Here is a 21768-nt window from a genome sequence, read left to right as displayed (position 1 = left end):
ATCAACGGCGATACTGTAGGTGGCCTGACAAATCGGTGCCAATGGATGCCCTGATGTTACATATGGAGAAGCCATGGACTGTCACCAGTTCAACTTTGGACTGATTAAACAAACAAAACTGGGATTAATCTGGGTGGCTCATGAGATTATGGATTGTAATTTCCTATGTGCGTTATAACACACCCTTTAACTGCTATTTTGCGATATAAATTGGCATGTTTAATATATTTATCCAGAATTGTAAACTTGGACGTGCATGGAAAATAAACATGACTACTGTAACCAATTTATTTTGGACAATGTCCAGAGTACAATTAGCTTCCTGTAAACATTAACACGTGTAATATTAACAAATAGGTATAAAACCATATGCATGTTCGGTTTCATTTTTTTTTTATATAACACAGCTATGTAATAGTGGAATCAATCTGACAATTGTTAAATAGACATGTGCTCTTTATTATTACAAGTGGAGATGGCACGTTTACTCAATGCAAATGCACACCACCGTGGAAAACACCATATGAATAGAAAAGATGAAAAAATAACTTCAATCATTGAATCTCTGAAACACTGAATAATATGTACACAGCTCAAGATCACCCCTATTTAACAGATTTACAGTCGACACAGTAGACGCCTCCAATTGTCAGAATGGCTGGGATGCAGGATTTTTGTTTTCTTCCATTCAGCCGAGTGTGTTGGCCCTGTTGTAGAAAAATAAAAATAAACACAATTAAATAAGATATGAGTATAAAGTGAAATAAAAAAAGTTGCAGTTAAGAGCATCAGCAAAAAAAACTTGCTCCTAAATGAATTTACTTAAAATATGTCCAGCTTTAACTCAGGTATCAGTCCATTTTAAATCATCCGACTAGAAAAAAACACCAAGCATGTACCAATTAACTGATTATAACCAACTCTCATGTTTGCAAGACAATTGTATTAGACAATGCAATACATACTTATGCGTGTATAAAGATCAACATTTTTTTAGTTTATGCAATTGTGTATGTACAGATAATGTGTTTCTAGTTAATGCATACTGTATGCGATTTATTCTTGAAAACCTACAGGTTCAAGGCAATATTTCCAGTGGAATAGACTTAAAGCACACCAAAAATTATTGTTTCTCAATTGGAATTTTAAGCCAGAATTGTCGAAGGAGTAACTTGCGGCATGCCGCTTAGCAAGGAACCTATTTTTGACTTGAAATTTAAACATACATATGTTATGCATTACATACTTAATCGACTGATTTCAGTGGGTACCTCTACCCACTGAATAGAAAGAAAGACCCTTTGCAGTGGCAAGAGCACCATGTGAAAAGCTCACAAACGTTCTCACAGTTGCCACTGACTAATCTGTTTTTAGGGTTTGATGTTCCTTGACTCAAACAGCTCATATCTTAAGGATACACACACAGGTTGTGTGTGCTGGGTTATCTAAAACAAGTCTGAAAGTCCACCAATGAATAAAATCACTCAAAGTGACACGACAGTAATACTACACTCCAGTATTGCACTGATATATGAAAATGTACAAGACCATATCAGTCTCATAAATGGCGTTAATAATTATACATTACATATTCGTTTTTCATACATTAATTTGTTACCAGGATGAGACCATCAACTCACGAGACTTGACAATGCAATTTAATCATAGTTGGCTGAAACGTTGACTCCGGGACCTTAGCGGTGCTAATTTAGCGTTCTGAACTAGAGCCGGCACAATTGGTTGATTAAGCAACTAAAAATTGCGATCAACTACCTTATTGTGGAAATTACTCAGGCCAAATGACACCCGTGCACTGGCAGGAAAACCCCTTGAAGCCCTGCCCACCACATCATATCTAACAGTGCACGTGGGAACAGACTTTTGTCCCAAATTATTTTATGTCATATAATAAGTCAAGTAATTGAACCGACAATCGAGTAATTGATTACCTTATTAATTGGACATCCCAGCTCTATGCTGAACCCCGAGCCCTCTGGGTGAACTCCCTTCCTCGTACTCCACAATTTAAAAACCAGTATAAGCTTGTTTTTACCAGGTAAGGCCCACTGAGCTCTCTAGCTTTTTTTCAGAAGTGACATGGCCACAAATGATAGCTGACTGAAGTAGCTTATCATGTAGCAATTGATAATAGCCAAATACTCTAAATGGAGAAAAAAATCTACGCAGGGAGAAATATACAGGTGTCAGGGTGGGGATGGAACCCACATCCTCCTGTATACCAAGCGAGGTAGCTAACGTCTCCCGGCTAGCGAGTATCGACTCCGCACGGGACCCAACCTTGCAAATGTGCCGATGGCGACGATGCTCAGGATGAGCTCTGCACCGTGCAGCGCGAGGAGGATTCCGTTGATGATGACCTCGACGCGCAGAACGTACGTCTGCAACAGCAGCAGGTAGACGGAGAGCACCACGGCCGGCACTGTGAGCCCCACGCCCACGCTCAGAGGAACCTTCCGCTCCGTCAAGTTCCCCTTGCTGCCTACCAGGTACGACATACAAGACAAACGCGTTTCGTTCGCCAATACGATGTTGTTGCTGCGCTCGCACGCCCCCATGTCTACGAGGCAGCCCACCTTAACCAACTCGTACTGACCAGCATTAAGTACGGTCAGATAATCCCAATGACACGCACAGCCTGGGGAGGCCCTCATCTAGCAATGGAATTGAAAGGGCTGTACGTGCACATTATGTGCAAGAACTATATAATGTTTATACCAACATTTTATATGTATATGTAACACAAATATGCCACTTAAGGTATATTATTATGTTGTAACATTAGCCTGCTGAGCTCAAAGGGAGGGTTTAAAGGGAAGGATTTGCTCACAGAAGAAGATGCGGAAAATCTCGATAAGTGTGAGCACAAAGAGCAGGATGATGTCGAGCGCCAGGTTGGAAGAGGGGTAGGGCAGCACTTGACCTGCAGATGACAGCACATGACTAGACTCCGGTTCTTGCAACTCGAAACAGACCTCAGGTTGCCAGTTTCACAGCATAGTACACTAAATGTTACTACTCTCCATACCTACATACATACTCATATAGAGTACATACACCGATGAGAATGTAGGCATCAAAACGGAAAATGTCAATTAATGGGATTCAAGCAACATGCCCAGCAAACACCTGATTAGTGACCTCACCACCACACTGCCTGGCTTTCATCTTCCATGGAAACAATAGGCAATGCTTAACCAGATTCTCCAAAACCAGACAATGCAGATACCTAATGCACAAGTGGAAACATAAGAGTCTCCTGTTTGTAAGTGCAAATAAAAAAACCATGGATCATAGAACTTCACACTGCCCGAAATATAATTTTAAAGGCGGTGTAGGTGCAATACACCAACTCTCAAATCAAATGAACGGCTCGTTCAATTTGAACTGAATCTTGAATAGTTACTCATTGGCCACGTAAAATCAAAGTACAGTATGGTGTACTCATAAACACATCTTATACACAGCTCCAAGGAAAAACTACATTGACGATTTGATGCAATATATATTATTCTATGTTATAAATTATATGAAGAAAAGTGACAAGCCTTACCTTTGTAAATAAAAATCAATGCCTCTGCGATGAAAAAAAAGCCAAGATACCAGCCATTCAAAAAGAGTAAAAATTGCAAGGGTACTGAAGAAAGCTGGAGTGTTTCAATTAAGGAAATATACAATTCATATTAAAAGAAAACAAAGTCACAGGCCCAATCGGAAGTTAGAACTAACGTTACAAATTCTGAAAAAAAATCACCACGTTAATCATTAACACTGCCATATAACAGTAAAATACTCAATGATGCCTTGAGAAAATAACTGCCCTCTTGTCATTACTTTACATGCAATCGCTTGTATTTCTTTAAAAAAAGGAACCAACGTATTAATAGAAAATATATCGCAACAAATTACGAGTACTAAATAGGATCTTATTAGACACAACATTCATATATAATTAATTTGCAACATTTTATATTTTACTGTAGAATATTCTTAAAATTTCTAATCACTGTCACGTGTATATTGTGTTTAGCGTGCTCATCATCTGACATCAAAGGATACGATCATATTCACTCTCCCTGAAAGAAAAAGACGAAATTGTATTGGTTACTCATTCACCATATCCATAGCTATTAAAGCAAAGAAATCAGATATTTGCGAGCAGTCTTCATACCAATTTATGTTATTGGTTAGACATTCACCATATCCATAGTTATTAAAGCAAAGGAATGAGATATTTGCAAACAGTCTTTGACTTTAACATAGCTATTTGTGACCAGTCACAAGCTAATCCCTCTGCTATTTCAATGATAAATTCTCCTGTTTGATATGTAAACCCCTTTGTCAAGGTGCCTCACTTCTCTCAACCAGCTTAAAAGACGCTACGAATCTTAGCAGCATTCATTAAAGCTCTGTCGTCCCGACAGTTGTGTTCCTTCACCTGAAGGCTACTTGTGTTGTGGCCGAAACGTCGTGAGAATTTTATTGTTTTATTTTATTATTTTATTCTCATTCTACGTGACTTTACCGAAAGAACCAAAGAAGATGAATCCTTGCAGTCACGAAAGCTTTAAATCGATATTGGACAGTTAATAGAGCAAATACAGATAAGTCTGCGAGACATTGGGCTCATGATCACAACATTAGGGACAAAACATCCTGCTTACTGTAAACTGAGCACACCATCACCGCCACAATTTTAATCACCAGCGGACAGACTGCGCCACGCAGTGGACAGACGAGTTTAAATGTTTTAGCGTTTCGTCACTGACAACCAAACAAGGACTATCAACCATTGTTGGTTCAAGTGAACGGTTATTAGTATGGGTATACCCGCCCCTGCCATAATACCGTGGAATTCCCATCACCGACGAATGATTTTATCGAGATGAGTATCGCCTAGCCCCCATTAGAGGAGCATTATCAGCCATGATCAATCCACTGCTGAGTGTACTGACCGCACAGATGCATCGTCTTAAGTTTCAATCTTTCTTTTAACAGTTCATACTTTTGAACACGTTCATTACATTTAGTAACAGTTTCATCATCGGCAGCCGTGGTAAATCCACTGCTGGATGAAGGCCCTCCCTAAGCCGCCGCTACCTCTCACAATCCTGAAATGTTATTAAGCCACCTAGCACCCCAACATTAACCCATTTCAAACCTTTTAAAACAGTCTGCCTCAGCAGCATGACGGACGCTTGTGTTGCGCCCGAAACGTCGTGATTTATTTTATTTGAACCCTACGTGACTTTACCGAAAGAACCAAAGAGTATGGATTCCTGCAGTCACGAAAGCTTCAAATGAAGGTTCCAGATTCAGTCGTAAATCCCAGATTCAGCTATAAATCCCAGTTTCAGTTATAAATCCCAGATTCAGTTATAAATCCCAGATTCAGTAATAAATCCCAAATTCAGTTATAAATCCCAGATTCAGTTATAAATCCCAAATTACGCTATACATCCCAGAACCACAAGTCTTAATCGAGAGGCCATACACAGTAACACAAGGCACACAAAAACTGCTTTAGAGGCAACCATGCATTGAATTCAGACAGCTTAACTACGCCATCAAGTTCTTACTCGTTTGGCTAACTCGATTGATTCATAACAAAACGTTTAATATTTTCTAACATTCTCTTTGGGTCTTTCGGTAAAGTCACGTAGATAGAAAAAATAAAAAAAATTATTTAAAAATAATAAGAATTCACAACGTTTGGATCGCAACACAAGCAATCGTCTTCGGGTGGAAAAAAACAGCAGGCGGACTGCTGCGGCAGGAATAAATATGAAATGTTCTAACATTGTCGCGTTATTAATTATAATCGAGACAGCGCCGCGTTGCCATGGCGACGGAGAAGCTGCTCACCCCTCGCGGCCATGTTGCTCTTCCCAGAGTTCCTCGTGGCAGCAACCGCATCACGTGACCGCGACTAACTTCCGCCCCTGGGCAATTTTGGGGGGGGGGAAATCGTATAATCGATTACTGACAACACGATTCCCTTGCGCCGTGGATCGATTGCAGTACAGTAACTTAAGTTTTAAGTTCATTTTATTTAGCCCAAAAGTGAGAACTCAAGAGGTCAGATTAGTTACCTGGGGCACCAAATTTAGAAGAATAAAACAATTAGCGCAATCGCGTTTCAGAAATAAATTCGAAAAGAGGATAAGCTAAATTATTTATTAAAATATATTCCAGTAAATAAAAGTTGCTTCAGACAAATTACTCAATTCATAATAAAGGTTTTTGGGTTAGATCGCGTTTATTTATAAATGTGTCGTAACCCTCCACCACCCGACACGGCCAATCAGCAAAAAAAGTGTCACGTTGACAAAAGACAAATAATTCACCACTTCAGCCCACCGGTGTGCTGAAGAGCTAATCCACATTTACAGTTTGAGTACGACGTTTCGCTGGTAAATACTTCCAGCATCATCAGGCGAAAGCCTACGTGTTAAAATTACTCAATGTTAGACCACAGCAATTTCTCATCAATATAAGTCCAATAGTCCCCCCTCGCTCAATTACGGTAGTCTCCATAATAAAAGACGAACCCCGAAATTTTGCGGCGGTGACAAGAACGTAAACTCGTTGGACATCTCTGACAAAGCGCTTTACGGCTCATCGGATTTTGATTATACACATCCGATTTGATAATTGATACTCGCTTATCGGATTATGAGACGCACCACTTGACGTTTGTTTTAGTGTGGGGGAAAAAAAAGTAACGTAAACCCCATCATCACGGTCGACTCGTTGATTAAATTCGGGTTACATTGTACAAGAAATCGACGATCAGAACCGTTGAATCCAGATCGGTTCGATTCCCCTTCCAAAGGGAAAATGGAGGAATCGATTCGTCTTTCTCTTGTCTTACACGTGGAATCGATCAAATTTTAATCGATTTGCTTCCAAGCCGAATCGATTCTTCTGCCCCGTCCGTCAGTCTCGGGTCATATTGGCGTTAACGTCGCCCGAGCATTTGTTCTCTTATAGTTGTCATCTTTTAAGTTGTAAGGACGTTAGCGGTGCCAAAATCTCTCTCGCCATGGCCCTGAGACAGACTCCCTTGACCTGCAGCGGCCACACGAGGCCGGTCGTGGACCTGGCGTTCAGTACCATCACCCCTTACGGCTACTTCATGATCAGCGCCTGCAAAGGTGCGAGGCCGTCCGCGGGACGCGCTAGGACAGACCGTAGGCTCTTGTCGTGGAGCTAGGCCGCGGCGTGGCCATGTGTCGAAGTGGGGGAAATGAATGGTGGTGGATACTCGTGTAATAAGGTTAGAATGGTGTGGTTGTATAGATGACAGTGGTGTTACTTTGTTAAATCTACAGTGGTTTGAATGTAGACGGTTTTATGGTAAGATAGTATAGAATACATATTGGTGTTAAACTATAAAATGTACAGTATACAGCCTATTAATGGTAAGATTGTATGACATTTACAGTGGTGCAAATTTAGAATATACATTGGTGTGATATCGTCTGTAGTGTTCATTTATAGGGGATGTATTGATGTTATTGTATAGAATCTATTAGTATGAATATAACATCTTAAGTGGGGTGGCTGTGTGACTTTAGAAATTGTTTAGTGAGAATATCAACAATTTACAGTGATGTGAATGTATTAAATTAGTGATGTGTGTAGAATCTATGGAACAGTGGTGTGAATTATAGACTAGTGGTGTGAATCTTTATCGTGGTGTGAATCTGTAGAGTACAATGGGATGCGACTGGAGTAGTGTTCATTTATAGTACTGATGTTAATGTGTAGAAGTAGGGATCTGTTGACTATTTGGTGTGACACCACTTATATGCTATGTTAAGCCACGTACTATAACGCCAACATTTAAAATCCATTATAACGACTGTGCCGAATTCAGATCTATGAATATCACATTACAGATCATTATTTGTAAATGAAGCAAGTATTTTCAAGTCTATTTTGCAGTACAGACAAAACCTCTGGTGCTTTTCGTGAATGTGTGTTCTTGACTCTTCCAGCAAGGAACCGAGCCAGGAAGATGAATATGTCGCTGAACCTGTAACATTAACTACCTTCGTGATTTTACTGACTTTGGACGTAGACGGGAAACCAATGCTGAGGCAAGGAGACACGGGAGACTGGGTCGGCACCTTCCTGGGCCACAAAGGAGCGGTGTGGGGTGCCACGCTCAACCGCGATGCCACCAAGGCCGCCACCGCCGCTGCAGATTTCACCGCGTAAGGGTCTTGTAACGTCATTGTTGTCGCCCCAGTGGCTGACATGTGTTGCAGTAGCTAGCACGCGACCGATGGATTTAGTTTGTTGAACTCGGCAAACGTTTGGCTCCCTTGAGCGAATCAGTGTTCGTAGGACGTGTGACAAAAAGAGCTCGCCTTGCCTTGCCTCTCGGCCGTCATGAAAAGTAAAGTGGCGTGTTCTTTGGCTTTGAACACCTCCGTTGGCACCGTCTAATTGTATTTTAAAGTGCAATATGCATCTTAATGCCTCTATCAATTATTCCTTACAGTGATGAGTTACAAGGCCAGAATGCAGTTCATGTTTAAGAACACATAGTTTGGCCAAATTACAAAAAAATGTGATTTAAATACCTTCTTTAAAAGTTTTGACAATTGGAATACGGTATTAGAAGTTAGGCTATTTTATACATAACTTCCCGTGGGAAAACTGAACGTAATAATGAAAAGCCACATACCATTTGCCTGAAGAAGCAAATATTTAATCGTTTCATATTACCCACTGGATATGTACAAAGCCCATATTAATACTGCATGGATGGTGTCAGATACAAATGGTAAATACCACGTTGATAAACACTTTTAACAGACACATTGAGACTCCAGTGTGAAATCTCAACTTCTCCACCTTTTTTTCTTGTGCACAGTAAAGTGTGGGACGCCGTATCCGGTGACGAGGTTGTCAGCTTCACACACAAGCACATCGTTAAAACTGTCGACTTCACCGAGGTAATGGAGTAATTTTCACTGCAGCATATTTAACGTCTCTACAGCTTGTTGTTCGATTAATTATTAAATTAATGTTTTCTATTCTTAGCTCTTTCGGTAAAGTCACGTTGAATGGAAAGAGCTAAGAATATGAATTACTGCAGTCACGAAAGCTTTAAATCAAAATTTTATGTTTTCTACTTTGGTGTGTTGCAGTGCCTGTAGTTGCTACAGCGGTCACGCAAACTAATGACAGCATGCAGGAATATAAAAATGTGTTACGCACACAATTCTATGCATTAATCGTGTGCATTTTATTCAATGCATCATTATACTTTTATTGAGGAACAGATCGTAAGCATGTGCTTTAGTAAATCATATAAAAAGTAACGCAGCAAATTTTAAACAATGCGAATGTGATGGTAAAATCAAGCAGTGGAGTGACAGGACTAGTAATAGTGGAGTAAAGTCCAGAGGCTGTGGTTTGATTGAAGGTGCAGGCACGCACACTGGTGCTGAACCTGATGGGGTGTTTCTTTGCAGGACAGTGTCCACTTGCTCACAGGAGGACAGGACAAGGTGCTGAGGATCTATGATTTGGAGAAAACAGACGCAGGTGGGATTACACACTCAGTTGTGTTGGAAAGCATTGATTTTACATGCAATGAGGTTACGATGTATTAAACACATTTAATTCTTAAACCAATATGCCTTCTCACCACCTGACATGGTCTGCACATTTTTCAGCTGGGGGTTTAAGATAAAAATATAAAACGTTCCAAAATCCCTGGTGTAGACACTACACAGCTCATGCACTAGAAGTGGTCAATATACCAAACTACTTTGGAGTGCAGCAAAATAAATTTTCTGTACTTCTAAGCTCCCACGTCTATGCCCCCTTCACTTTCAAATAACATCTAGGACCCACCACGCTGCATGGGGATTGACAAAAGAGCTGTACATAGTAACATGTTTTCACGCGAGCTTGAATAAGTAGTCAATTATTATGACCATTACAGCACCATTGTGAGCTTAAGTTCGACTGAGACTGAGATTGCACTTGATTGAAAGTGGCACAATTTACAGGTATCATTGACCATAGGTGTGACGAGAATTTGTCTTGTGTTGGTTCAGAGCCCCAGCTGCTGAGCGGTCACACGTCAGGCGTGAGGCGCACCGCGTGGTGCACGGGGGAGAAGCTCATCATCTCTGTCGCTGACGACAAAACCATCCGGTGAGAACGAAACCTCCGGTGAAGTGCCAATGCATTTCCTACATGACGTGCAGTTCACCACTGCATGCAACTCCAGGTTCCAAGATAACACCTGGCAATGATGTCTTTGGTTCACTAAACCGAGGGGAGGGTTTGAATAGTTGTATGCATAATGTAGATGTCTTTTTTTGGAAAAGAAAGAAACAGGATACTTTACAGTGGCACGCACCATCGATACAACATCCACATCGCACGACTGATGCATATTCACCCAAAACTACATTCGACTAATAATTATACAAATGTTTATAAAATGGGCTTAAAGTCAATAAATCACAGCTCTGTGGACAGTCACTGCTGAATGAAGTCCTCTTCATACCATGTTACTCTATGCTGGTCAGTGTGGGTTGGTGAAGTCTCCCCCAGAAGCAGTTGAGGTATAACTTACCATTCTTGTCTGGGTATCGAACACGGTTTGCAGGGTTCATAGTGCAGTGCATGAACCATTTTGCAGGGTCATATTCATGTTTAAAAGCACTTAAAAACATATCTTTGAAGCCTGACTTAAAACCACACTTAGCTCGACTGAACCAAAGAGTGTGTATAACGTATCCTCGTGGATTTTTCTGTTTACAATGACAGGCTGAAAGGTAATCGGCGTGTGAACCTCTTTCCAGACTGTGGGACCGAGCCACGGGCACGGAGGTGAAGTCTGTGACGTTGCCCATGTCGGCAAGCAGCATGGAGTACCTCCCAAACGATGAGATTGTGGTGATAACGTACTCGCGGACCATCGCCTTCTACAATGCGCTCACGTAAGGGTTCCACATCCCGCCAACGTCTGCGTGTTGTTTCTGGCTTGTTTGCATACACTTTCATGCTTTGACTTTTGCTCAACAGCAAGCAGTTTGTAAAAAAATATATATCGTCATTTGATTTTTCCAGCTTGGAACTGATCAAGCAATTCGAGGCTTCGGCGTCAATAAATTCAGCTTCGCTTCATCCGGAAAAGGAGTGCTTCATCGCCGGAGGAGAAGATTTCAAGTTGTACAAGTTTGATTACACCACTGGAGAGGAACTCGGTAGGTGATTGTCAGTTCAGTTGCATCAGTTGAGTTGATTCAGCATCATATAGCCCTCCTGTATACATCGCAATTGGCCTAATAATATGGATAGGCGTGGTCTTAAGGGGTATGCGGTCAGGGGCAGCTACCCAGGGTACAAAGCTGTTGGGGGCACAGGGAATGACATTTGTAGTTATGGGAAGAGATGCAGAGAAAGAGCATATACAGGAGGAAGCCACGACCCCAACACTTTGCTGACAACCCCTCAAAGCATGATAATTTCTAGTCACTCTAGGTGCCATGCCAAGGCCTGTCCACATTTGTTTTATTTACAAGGGATGTTCAGATTGTCAAGTGACAATGTACTTTGAGTCACAGAGCAAGATGTAAAAAAATAACTGGTTTACCTCCTGTATGAGCTTCACTGTGGTAGTGTAGGTGACTTGATGTTGGTGGTTAAGTACCTCACTATGAACATAAGCAACCCCAGTTTGATTCCCGACCATGGCTAAAATTAATACCAAGTGATATCTGAACCAGTCCAGGGCCTACCCTAGTTCACCTGCAGGCTTAAATTATTACCTGCTGCTGTGTATAAATAACCACTTGGGTCATAAATGCAGCCGGGTGTGCCGCTGGTTAAACCACCCCCTCCTGCATCATTATGGCCTGAACAGATGCTCCCTAACGGCACTTGCCTTCACAGTCCGAATGGCTATACGGGGGATATTCGTGTTTTGTACACACGTATAAGTGAATCTGCGGGGGGAAAAAGTCATTGGGAGGGTCGTAAACCATGACATTTCAGACATTTTATAGTAAGTACCAAAGTAAATACCTTTTAAATGGCAGCAAATCAGCTTTTTTGCAAGTACACCTGCTGCACAGAATAAGGTCATTCTGACAGTTGTGTTGCTGTTTATATCGGTGTTTCTCAACTTGTCTTTTTGTGGCCGTCTCGCCTTGTGAATGTGCGCGCAGAGTCGTACAAGGGCCACTTTGGACCAGTGCACTGCGTGCGGTTTAGCCCCGACGGCGAACTGTATGCCAGCGGCTCGGAGGACGGGACGCTGCGACTGTGGCAAACGGCCGTGGGGAAGACGTACGGCCTGTGGAAGTGTTTGCTGCCCGGTGAGCAGACAGGTGTTATATACACTCACGTCAACACGAACTCTACGAAACGACCACTAAACATGTTGCGAAAATTTGCCTTTTTATCCACTGTTTGTTGAAAATGTGCCGATGTTTCCTACATCAATGGTGAGGCACAGCAGGCAGACACTGAACACTTGCCCATGTTATATCAGTTGTAATAGATTGATGAGCTAATATAATATTTCTGGGCTTTACCTGGTAAAATAACAGTTAATTTGGTTCAACTCACTGCACTTGATCGAGGACACGTTATAATCACGGGTGGCTAAAACACAGATTCAAACCCAGCATCTCAACAATGCCAGCTCAGCGCCCTGCCCTGTGAGCCACCAGATCACCTCCACCTCACACTCATTACACACAAAGCGCTTGCCACAAATGAACCACAATACTTGATTTCGTCAAGGAGCATAAACCATAATGCAAACTCAGGTCACCCTCGCAGCGGATTTTGGCTAGCCATCGAACAAAGACGGTCACTGCATAGCGCCCTTTTAGATGTGCTTTTGCAGCCGTCTGGAACCCTCTTCCATGGGCAATGACGTTTAATTCAATTCGTAAAGATGCAACTCTGTGTTCACCAGATGCCTATTGGCCTCTGGTGGAAACACATGTAGTACAATACAATTTACCATAATGTGTATTCATAACATCTCATGCTGCATTTCACCTACAAGAATGGTCCCATAGCAGCTGCTGTCTGCAGTTAATAATCACTTGTAAAAGGAGGGATATTAAAACACTAAGCTAATTTTTGTTGGTCTAGTTAAAGGAAAATTGTACATCACAACCATTTTATTTGCCAATGCTTTTATAGGCGTAACTGTATATGCACCTTTTGAACATTAAAGTGCAATGTTAGCGCCTGTATAATTATTTTTTAGAACTTATACACCAACTTGATGACATTGCATATGCTTTTCCGTCTACACTGTGTGTGTTATCCATCGCCCAGCAAAGCCGGTTTTCTGCTCCTCTGCACTCTTACCGCCCCATGTTCCCACAGAGGAGCTCACTGCAGATAACGGTGAGACGGTGATTGGTGGCACCGATGGCACTCCAGAAATGAAAGCCTGAGCGACACAAGCTGGTGTAAACCTGCATCTCAGTACACAGCTGCTCACTACTGGAGCAACAGCAGCGGCGGAGGCGGCAGCAAAGAACAAGGGTGCAAGAAGATAAAAAAATAACATCTTGCAAAATCAGGGGCACTAAACATTCGCCTGTTTGCTATCGGTTGTAAACGAGTGCGATGAGAGACTGTGCAATACTGGAGCAGTCTACAAAAAGGAAAAAATAAAGAAACCGCAGGCGCTCGCTGTGCAAAATATTGGTCCGGAAGGCCGACTGGTGTGCATTGGTAGAGCAGCATTTAAGAACGTTAATTTGATTTCAATATTTCTTATGTAAGTGTTGGACATCGATTTGAAGTCCAGTGGTGTAAAGCAAGAATAGGTCACATTTGTTTCCTGTATTGATAAGTATTGTCAATATGCAGTGACCTTTTATAAATGAGAGCAACATGTTGCCCACGCACATATTTTGCTAAGTGCAACTGTCACTGGACAGAAAAAAATGGCACTTTTCTGTTCACAATATCATGGTGTACACCGTGCACAAGTCTGCCTTTGTAAGCCATCTGGAATTTATGTACAACAACATCAATAAATCACTTACGGCATCTCTGAAACCGTTTGCATCAAATGAATACAATGTGCAGCCGTTTTATCAATCCACTACTGGGTGCAGGCCTCACCACAGCAGACAGCATGAAGTCATCAAATAACCTTCACGATCTGATCAATAGAATAATACAAATCACATTTATTCAGCAATATGCAAAATACAAAAATTAAGGATATTTGGCAAATATGTAAAAAAATTAACTAGCACTTCTAACATTAAATTATTGACACTATACACTATGTAACTTTCAAAAATGTTAAAGAAAATACATTTAGTGGTTGAAATGGAAAATTAGTGTTTAAATACAGAATCGTATTACCAACAGTTCAGATGTCAATTACACTTAAAATCCATGACCAATAACCCTGGAACATAAATCAACGTGATTTTTTTAAAAAGCCTACATTTGAGAATATAATTACACTTTATAAAAATGTCTCCACATACCTTCTGAAAAGTTATTCAAAATCTGTCGGCTCGCAACTGTTAATGAAAAAACGCCATGCGAGCTTTTGTTCTTTTTCATGGTGGGAAGAATGTGTTCAGTGACGGTGGGGTGGCTTTAGTTGGTCCTTGAGAAGGCCTTGCGGAGCCAGAGGGAATCCTCGTAGAGCCGGGGATCGCCCAGTCTGAGTGCTGTCCGCTTGTAAAAGTAGTAATAAAATACCGCTGCTGCACGTGCAAAGGGATACAGATGGTTGTTTTACCCAGTGTTTTAATGGTCATTAACGAGGCCGCAGCAGACCGGCAAGGGATAAAATATAAAAGTGTTCATCTTGAACTATACGGAATCTCATTTTGCGCTTACTGAAAGTTATCTAGCTCGACTCACCAAGTCTTTGAAAGACGAAGAGTGCTAGCAGTCCATCAGTCCACTGGAAAACACTTGATGTAGGCCAACGCACATGCTTGAGGTGAGAACAAAATGCCATTCAAGTTTGATTCACATGGCATACAAATACAATTGCATCTCAAGATGCTGCACAGAAACAGCATATGCAGTCATTTTTGTTATTTAAGGTTCCGTGACTTAATTCTAAAACTTAAAAAAATACTTTTTACAAGCTAAATAAAATGGAAGGGTATTCCGGGGTTAAGTATAATCCTCTCAGGTGATGTGGAAAGGGCAATAACATGAGGTTTAGGAGTCAAAAAGGCATGGGAGAGGTGATGGCACCAATGGCATTCGTGTCCAAATCCTGAACAAGTAACTTATGCCCACTAAATAAAAATGCATGGTAGTCCTCCCCCCTAAAATCGGAAGTAGGCAACAGTCCATTATATTATCAGCAGAGCAGTGCTTCAATTTGTATGCGTGTGTCTCCATGTGTATCGGTATATTTGGCTTCTTGTATCCTTGTCTGTCTTCTATCCACGTCTGTATCTGCAACTGTCTCCTTGTTTTACGACAACTCCCAGCCTCCTTCACTTGCCCCGCATACTTCTTCCTCAACCACTTTCATTGGTCTACCCCATAAACTATTTTCTTCTACAAGTCACAGGGAAATATTGCATGGCATCTCATCAGAGAGATTGTTTTACCATTGTATAATACATCAATAAGCAATTGAAAGTACACACCACGAGAATGGCTAAATGTCTTTAAAGGCATATAACGATCTATAGACTCGTAACATCAATTCTTACGGCCATGATACATGCATCCAAATATAAATGCAAAAATCTTCATTTTAATGCACATAATTGTTTCAAATAAATCATCCGCATGAGGCTCTTTAAAGACCGTCTTGTATTCACATGCATTGTGGGTCTTAAAATAGTTGTTTTTAACGAATTCGAAGAACATGGCTCTTGTTACATTAGTTGCCTAACCCTGTGCTACACTCACCACAATGGCAAAAGAGAATCGGTTCATGAATTGTGACCCCTGAATCGTAAATTCGTTAAATCGTGAGGTGGGAGAATCATTACAAGACTAATGACCACAGCTGCCGCATGCATCATCAAGTGTCTAGGCAAGAATAATTTGCAATGTTTTTTTTCCCAACCGGAGAACTGTGGTACGGGCTACTCACGTGGATATTACTCCACATGTGGATATTACTCCACATGTGGATTAATATCTCAATACAATATAATTTACACCATTACAAAAATCTGATAAAGCCCAGTGGAGGTTTGACGATTCACTCTCGGTGATTTGATGAACTTTTGTTATTCGGTTGAATATTTCTTTTGACAATGTCATTCACAATTTAGAGGTGGCTAGTGGCTATGTGAACCCTTTAAAACACACAAGTAAAAGGCTAGTGGCTATGTGAACCCTTTAAAACACACAAGTAAAAAACACATTGATTCTTAAGCAAATTAAAACACATTTATCGATGCATTGTCACTACTCAGCACGTGGGGTGTTTGTGGGGCTCAGTCCCGAATGGTCCCCAGCCACCCCGAGGATGCCCTGGAATGTGATGATGCCCTTGCTGTCCAAATGTTAGTGCTGGGCCCCAGTTGCTTTGTTCCACGCTGTGACTCAGTGTTGTTCTCTCCTCTCTCCTCTCTCCATGGTCCTGGCCCTGACCGCATCCCTCCGCACTTTCCGTTTACCATCATATGTTTTGTCTGGTGATACGAGTGCATTTATAAATTACAGCATAGCCATTGCATTTGTTGTTGTTGCTTGTAAAATCAATCACGAGCTTCAACGCACCATCACCCAGACGTGGAAGGCAATGCTGAGGGTTAAGTACAGGGCCGACGCGAGGATGGTGGCCTTGAACTTGTGTATGAGCACGCTCACGAGCCCGGCTTGAAACACGAACGTGTTGAAGAACATCAGGAAGATGATGATGACGTTAAAGAGGATTCCAACATCCTGAATACTGCAATGTAGAACACAAACATAACGATGTTACATTAACATTGACAGCACAATTTTCATACATTACAAAACAGAAAACATTTAAAACAGCTAATATTACATTAATTATTAGTTTAAAGGAAACTTAGTATACTTTTTTTGTTCATTTATGCTTGTTTTTTTGCACTGAAATATGTTGCACAATTATGTTTAAGTTTTTATCCCAGGTCCCTATTCCATAACATTTTTTGTCTTTATGACCACTCAATATATGTGTACAGTCATTTTGTAAATCCACCGATGGATAAGGACCTGCCCACTCCGTGCAGGTCTTTGGAGGATTTTTTAAATCTTCACCATGTTGGTCAGCGTGGATGGTGAAGACGGGGACAACATATAGGAACATACAAAGTACTCTACAGTACAGCTATGTATTTTGCTACACTGTCCTCTCCAGACAAGGTAGCTCCCTAGCAGCAGACACCTATTTCATGCATGGTCTCCCATACAATCACAATCCAGACTCAAATCTGCTTATGTTGTGGGTGACTTGGTCATAAGCCCTTCATACTTAGTGAGAACACAGATGAAATATACTATGTTCACAGCATGAGATACTTTCATCATATTTGCATCGATTAAACACAGTGTCGTCTTTTAAGTCAACGTTTAACAAACACTTTTAAATCGTTTTGCACATCACCATTTGGCATCAAACAACGAAATTGTAGCAAACAATAAAACGCGGCCGAACTATTGCACCGTGCGGCACTCACATGAAGAGCACGAGCTGAATGACTTTCTCTTTGTAGAGCAACTCCGAGAAGGAATTCACCACCAGGTCGTAAATGATCAGAAGGAACTGCACGGTCAGCACCAGGCTATAGTTCGTAACCTGCAGCATTGTCCCTGCCGCTCTACGCGGGCGGACGGTTGTCTTACGTTAAGACCCCACCGCTCGATCTAATCGTTCTTCGCGCGAGTCCTGTGCTCCGCAGCACGGCTCGATCGGCCACAGTTCATCCCTCTTGATATCGAAAATCTGCAACGACAGTGGGCAGGTGGCACTCTCTTGACTTTCTTCAAATAACACCATTAATAACGCCACCTCCAAGCAGCGCGCCACGAGCGCTCAAAACGAGTGCGAGCTTGTAGAACTTTCCGATCACAACCCGCCTACCCGCGCGCATCCATTCATTCGTGTACTCATATGGCGAGATAACATTAGTGGCTAAGGCTAAGCTGGCGCACACCGCATTAACTAAACACTTAACTAAGTGAAGCCAGGTTCGTGCATGCAACAGTAACGCGCTCCGCTGACACGGGCTAAATATAGGCTAAGTCCCCTTAATTCTCTTGCACAATCCTAAGTCCCATACCAGTGGCGAGGCACACTCAGCTTAATGACAGCGCCGGCTCGTGGTCATTTGACAAGATCACCTATTGTTGCACACGCAAGTGACACGGCAATTGACCATTCAGTGAATGCTATTACTGCGACGGTAATTATTTTGGTCGCCGTATGATTTGGCTTTTTTTGCGGAATACATTTATCTCTGTTGGCAACCCTGCGTAAGTAGTGTAAAAAACAAAACTCCTCTGACAGGATGTTATATTTAAATATACATAATATTTCAACATTACAAAACAATATTTCGTGATATAGTACTGCGTTGCCAGTGGTGTACAAGCAACGATAACAAAAAAAACTCAACACATTCGCCAATAACACTGCCTTAAAAAGAACATACAGTAATAATAGGCGACGTTTTGTTCATAATACATAGAGAGACCAGTAAAAGATAGTATTTTTGTAACTTGCTGACCCGCTCCTCCAGGACATCTGTGAAAAAGAGCTTCATAGCTCATCGGATTCCTCCTGTCGTCTAAATAAAGATTATGATAGTGAATGACAAAAATGAAACCGTTACACTAAGACTGCATGCGGAAACTAACCAAATAAACATTAGAAGTGGAGTCGGATAAGGTCACACGCTTACGAAAAAGTTATAGTCACAGCGGCAAAATAATGTTTTCCGAAAAATTGGATTTGGAGGAATGAAGGCATTACGATATAAAGTGTATCAAAGCTATAGAGTACTGGATATCTATATACTACTACCTGGAACTAAACGTAGTATATATAAAAAATGCACGTTAATTAATGTTCATTAGTTTTATTGAAGTCCGCTACGCAGAAGCAAAACTAAAACACCTATTCATTAAACAGTTTCGCAGAATACCGACACTCGTAGGCCGAAGCCTCCCGCTTTTCCTAAGCGCCTTGCCGGGGAACTCGCCTCGGAGCTCGCGGAGCGGCGGTACCTCAAGGATCTTGTTCTCTAGAGGCTCATAAAGCTATCAAAGCTTACAATTACGTTAACGCAAGCACACAACACTGCATCATTACACCCGCAGCGTTATCCGTATTCATACCCAATATCATAAATATAAAACCTCAAAGCATCACCAAATACCTCAGCGTAAATCCCACGTTGGATACTTTACACTTTGTAGTCAACACAAATCACGCTTAAAAAATATAACCAATGGGATCCCCGACTGGCACCGTCACGTGAAGAGCTTGGACCAATCAAACGGCGCCGTACACGAGGTTTGCGCCTATACGCTTTACGAAATCTCGCGTCGCCCGGCTAAGCAGTTTACGTGACGTCACCGCCGTTGCCGTGGTTGCCGTGGCTGCCGCGCATGCGCAGAGACGTGGACTCAGATCCACGCCCCCCCTCCCACCCCCTTCATACCGCAACGCGATTGGTTGTCACTTTCTCTGCCGTCTGTTTTTTTTCCCTGTGGCTACCGGTTCTGGAAGCAGGGGAAGCGATCGCCATCGCTTCTTGTGCATGGAAGGTATCTTCTGGAAGACACCGGGTAGAAGTCTTCCTTTACCGGTAGACCTCTTCCAGATTGCTCAATCTTGATTTTAAGCTTTCGTGACTGCAGGGATCAATACTATTTGGTTCTTTCGGTAAAGTCACGTAGGTGTAAAATAAAATAAATCACGACGTTTCGATTGCAAAAATATGATCCAGCAGTGGAACTGCTGAACCAGCGAGAGAGCAGCTACAACAATGTTGTATATGTGGCGATGGGCTGGAAAGGAACTGCATCCACGTACGCAAGCACGTCAGTTGTGTTAATGGGGGAGATTAGGGAGAGGGGGATTAGGGAGGGAGATTAGCATGAATGAGCTTCCGTCGCCGCATAAGAGCATCATGCCCGCATATGCGCACAACAGCAGTGTTAATGAGAGATTAGTACCATGATAGTGAAATTCAAAGGACGTGAACATGAGAGTGCAATCCAAAGGACATGTGAGCATGAGAGTGCAGTCCAAAGGACGTGAACATGAGAGTGTAATCCAAAGGTCATGTGAGCATGGGAGTGCAATCCAAAGGACGTGAGCATGAGAGTGCAATCCAAAGGTCATGTGAGCATGAGAGTGCAATCCAAAGGACACGTGAGCATGAGAGTGCAATCCAAAGGACATGTGAGCATGAGAGTGCAATCCAAAGGACACGTGAGCATGAGAGTGCAATCCAAAGGTCATGTGAGCATGAGAGTGCAATCCAAAGGACATGTGAGCATGAGAGTGCAATCCAAAGGACATGTGATAGATCTAAGAGAGAGGCATAGAGAGAGAGAGAGAGAGACACACAGAGAGTCGGAAATAACAGTTGACAGGCAGGTAGGATGGAAACGTCACAGTCAGTTAAGACTCTATATGGTCAATAACGTCCTTCCAATGATTGCTCAGTTTGTATGCATCTCTGTTGAAGTTGTGTCTGTTTATATATCTGGATGGCTTCATGAACAAATCTCTGAAGGTAGCCGGTAGGTTTGCAGAGTACCTCCGTCTTGGAAAAATCAATTTCGTGTGAGCCCACAGTGTTAAAACAATTATCAGCAACGGCAGAAGTATTGGTCCTACCATGTTTCAGATCTGCCTTGTGTTCACAAACGCGGTCTGTGACATGTGATTTCGTTTCCCCAATGTAACTGCTGCCACAACCACAACGCAGTTTGTAGACACCAGGGTATTGGATGTCAGGAATCACATCCTTTACAGATGGGATTAAATCACGGATATTGTGTGCTGTGTTGAAACGAACCTGGATCTTTTGTTTGTTTAAGATTTTGGAAATCTTTGGTAACCCCTGCTATGTATGGTAAAGTGATGGTTTTGGTTGGATCCTTAGGTTTTCTCCCCATGGTTGGGGAGGCAGATTTGCAGATTGTACGGTCCGCGTATCCGTTCATCCTGAGGGCTTGGTGTATGTGCTCCAACTCACTAGCTAGGTGGTGCTGGTCGGAGATGCAACGGGCCCTATGGTGTAGTGTTTTGATGAGGGAGTTCTTCTGGGCTGGATGGTGGTGGGAGTCAGGCTTTAGATAGGCATCCGTGTGGGTGGCTTTCCTGTAGACAGAGTGTCCCAACGAGCCATCAGGTCTCTTCTCGATCAAAACATCCAGGAACGGTAGCTTGCCATCCTTTCCACTCCATGGTGAATTTGATAGACGGGTGTATGGAATTGATGTGGTTGTTAAATTGGTTCAGTGCTGGCAGGCCATGTGACCAGATGATGAACGTGTCATCTACGTATCTCTTCCACAAGGAAGGACATAAGGTGGATGGCTGGATGGCATCTGTCTCAAATTTCTCCATGAAAACATTCGCTACCACTGGCGATAAGGGAGAACCAATTGGGGTACCCTCATTTTGTTTGTAGACTGCAGCATTCCAGGTGAAGTATGTGTTGGTAAGACAGTGCCTTACCAAAGTTGGTACATCTGGATTCAGTCCTTGTTGGACCAAGTCTTGAATGATTGAAATGGTGTCAAGCA

The 21768-nt window shown here is 42.1% G+C and overlaps 3 protein-coding genes across 6 annotated transcripts; 1 reads left to right on the top strand and 2 right to left on the bottom strand.

Moving 5' to 3' along the window:
• Positions 1 to 435: 435 nt before the first annotated feature.
• LOC116945607 (transmembrane protein 216-like) lies at positions 436 to 6787 on the bottom strand. Of its 3 annotated transcripts, XM_032960078.2 has the most exons (7): positions 6705 to 6787; positions 5884 to 5960; positions 4078 to 4094; positions 3572 to 3665; positions 2849 to 2941; positions 2299 to 2500; positions 436 to 707 (listed from the first exon to the last, which is right to left on the bottom strand). In XM_032960078.2, the coding sequence occupies exons 2-7, from the start codon at positions 5894 to 5896 to the stop codon at positions 689 to 691; spliced, it is 438 nt and encodes a 145-aa protein (XP_032815969.1). In that variant the 5' UTR covers positions 5897 to 5960; positions 6705 to 6787; the 3' UTR covers positions 436 to 688. The 3 variants fall into 3 exon arrangements, with proteins under 3 accessions (XP_032815969.1, XP_075925556.1, XP_075925557.1); XM_076069441.1 differs by lacking the exons at positions 5884 to 5960; positions 6705 to 6787 and adding an exon at positions 5180 to 5339; XM_076069442.1 differs by lacking the exons at positions 5884 to 5960; positions 6705 to 6787 and adding an exon at positions 4683 to 4746.
• Positions 6788 to 6915: 128 nt separating this feature from the next.
• Positions 6916 to 13726, top strand: STRAP (serine/threonine kinase receptor associated protein). 2 transcript variants are annotated; one of them, XM_032960075.2, is made up of 9 exons: positions 6916 to 7175; positions 8105 to 8240; positions 8906 to 8987; positions 9510 to 9582; positions 10101 to 10200; positions 10857 to 10994; positions 11125 to 11261; positions 12225 to 12386; positions 13405 to 13726. In XM_032960075.2, the coding sequence occupies exons 1-9, from the start codon at positions 7064 to 7066 to the stop codon at positions 13473 to 13475; spliced, it is 1011 nt and encodes a 336-aa protein (XP_032815966.1). In that variant the 5' UTR covers positions 6916 to 7063; the 3' UTR covers positions 13476 to 13726. The 2 variants fall into 2 exon arrangements, with proteins under 2 accessions (XP_032815966.1, XP_032815967.1); XM_032960076.2 differs by having other exon boundaries at positions 6931 to 7175; positions 12225 to 12374.
• Positions 13727 to 14205: 479 nt separating this feature from the next.
• On the bottom strand, positions 14206 to 19490 carry TMEM138 (transmembrane protein 138). Its single transcript, XM_032960077.2, has 5 exons — positions 19383 to 19490; positions 17682 to 17947; positions 16756 to 16927; positions 14917 to 14992; positions 14206 to 14756 (listed from the first exon to the last, which is right to left on the bottom strand). The coding sequence occupies exons 2-5, from the start codon at positions 17807 to 17809 to the stop codon at positions 14647 to 14649; spliced, it is 486 nt and encodes a 161-aa protein (XP_032815968.1). The 5' UTR covers positions 17810 to 17947; positions 19383 to 19490; the 3' UTR covers positions 14206 to 14646.
• Positions 19491 to 21768: the final 2278 nt, after the last annotated feature.

This window comes from Petromyzon marinus, chromosome 24 (assembly GCF_048934315.1).
Source record: "Petromyzon marinus isolate PM22_M1 ecotype Great Lakes invasive population chromosome 24, UKy_Petmar_22M1.pri1.0, whole genome shotgun sequence".
Lineage (NCBI taxonomy): Eukaryota > Metazoa > Chordata > Hyperoartia > Petromyzontiformes > Petromyzontidae > Petromyzon > Petromyzon marinus.
The sequence above is the reverse complement of the archived record's forward strand: the minus strand, read 5'-3'. Positions and strand labels throughout refer to the sequence as shown.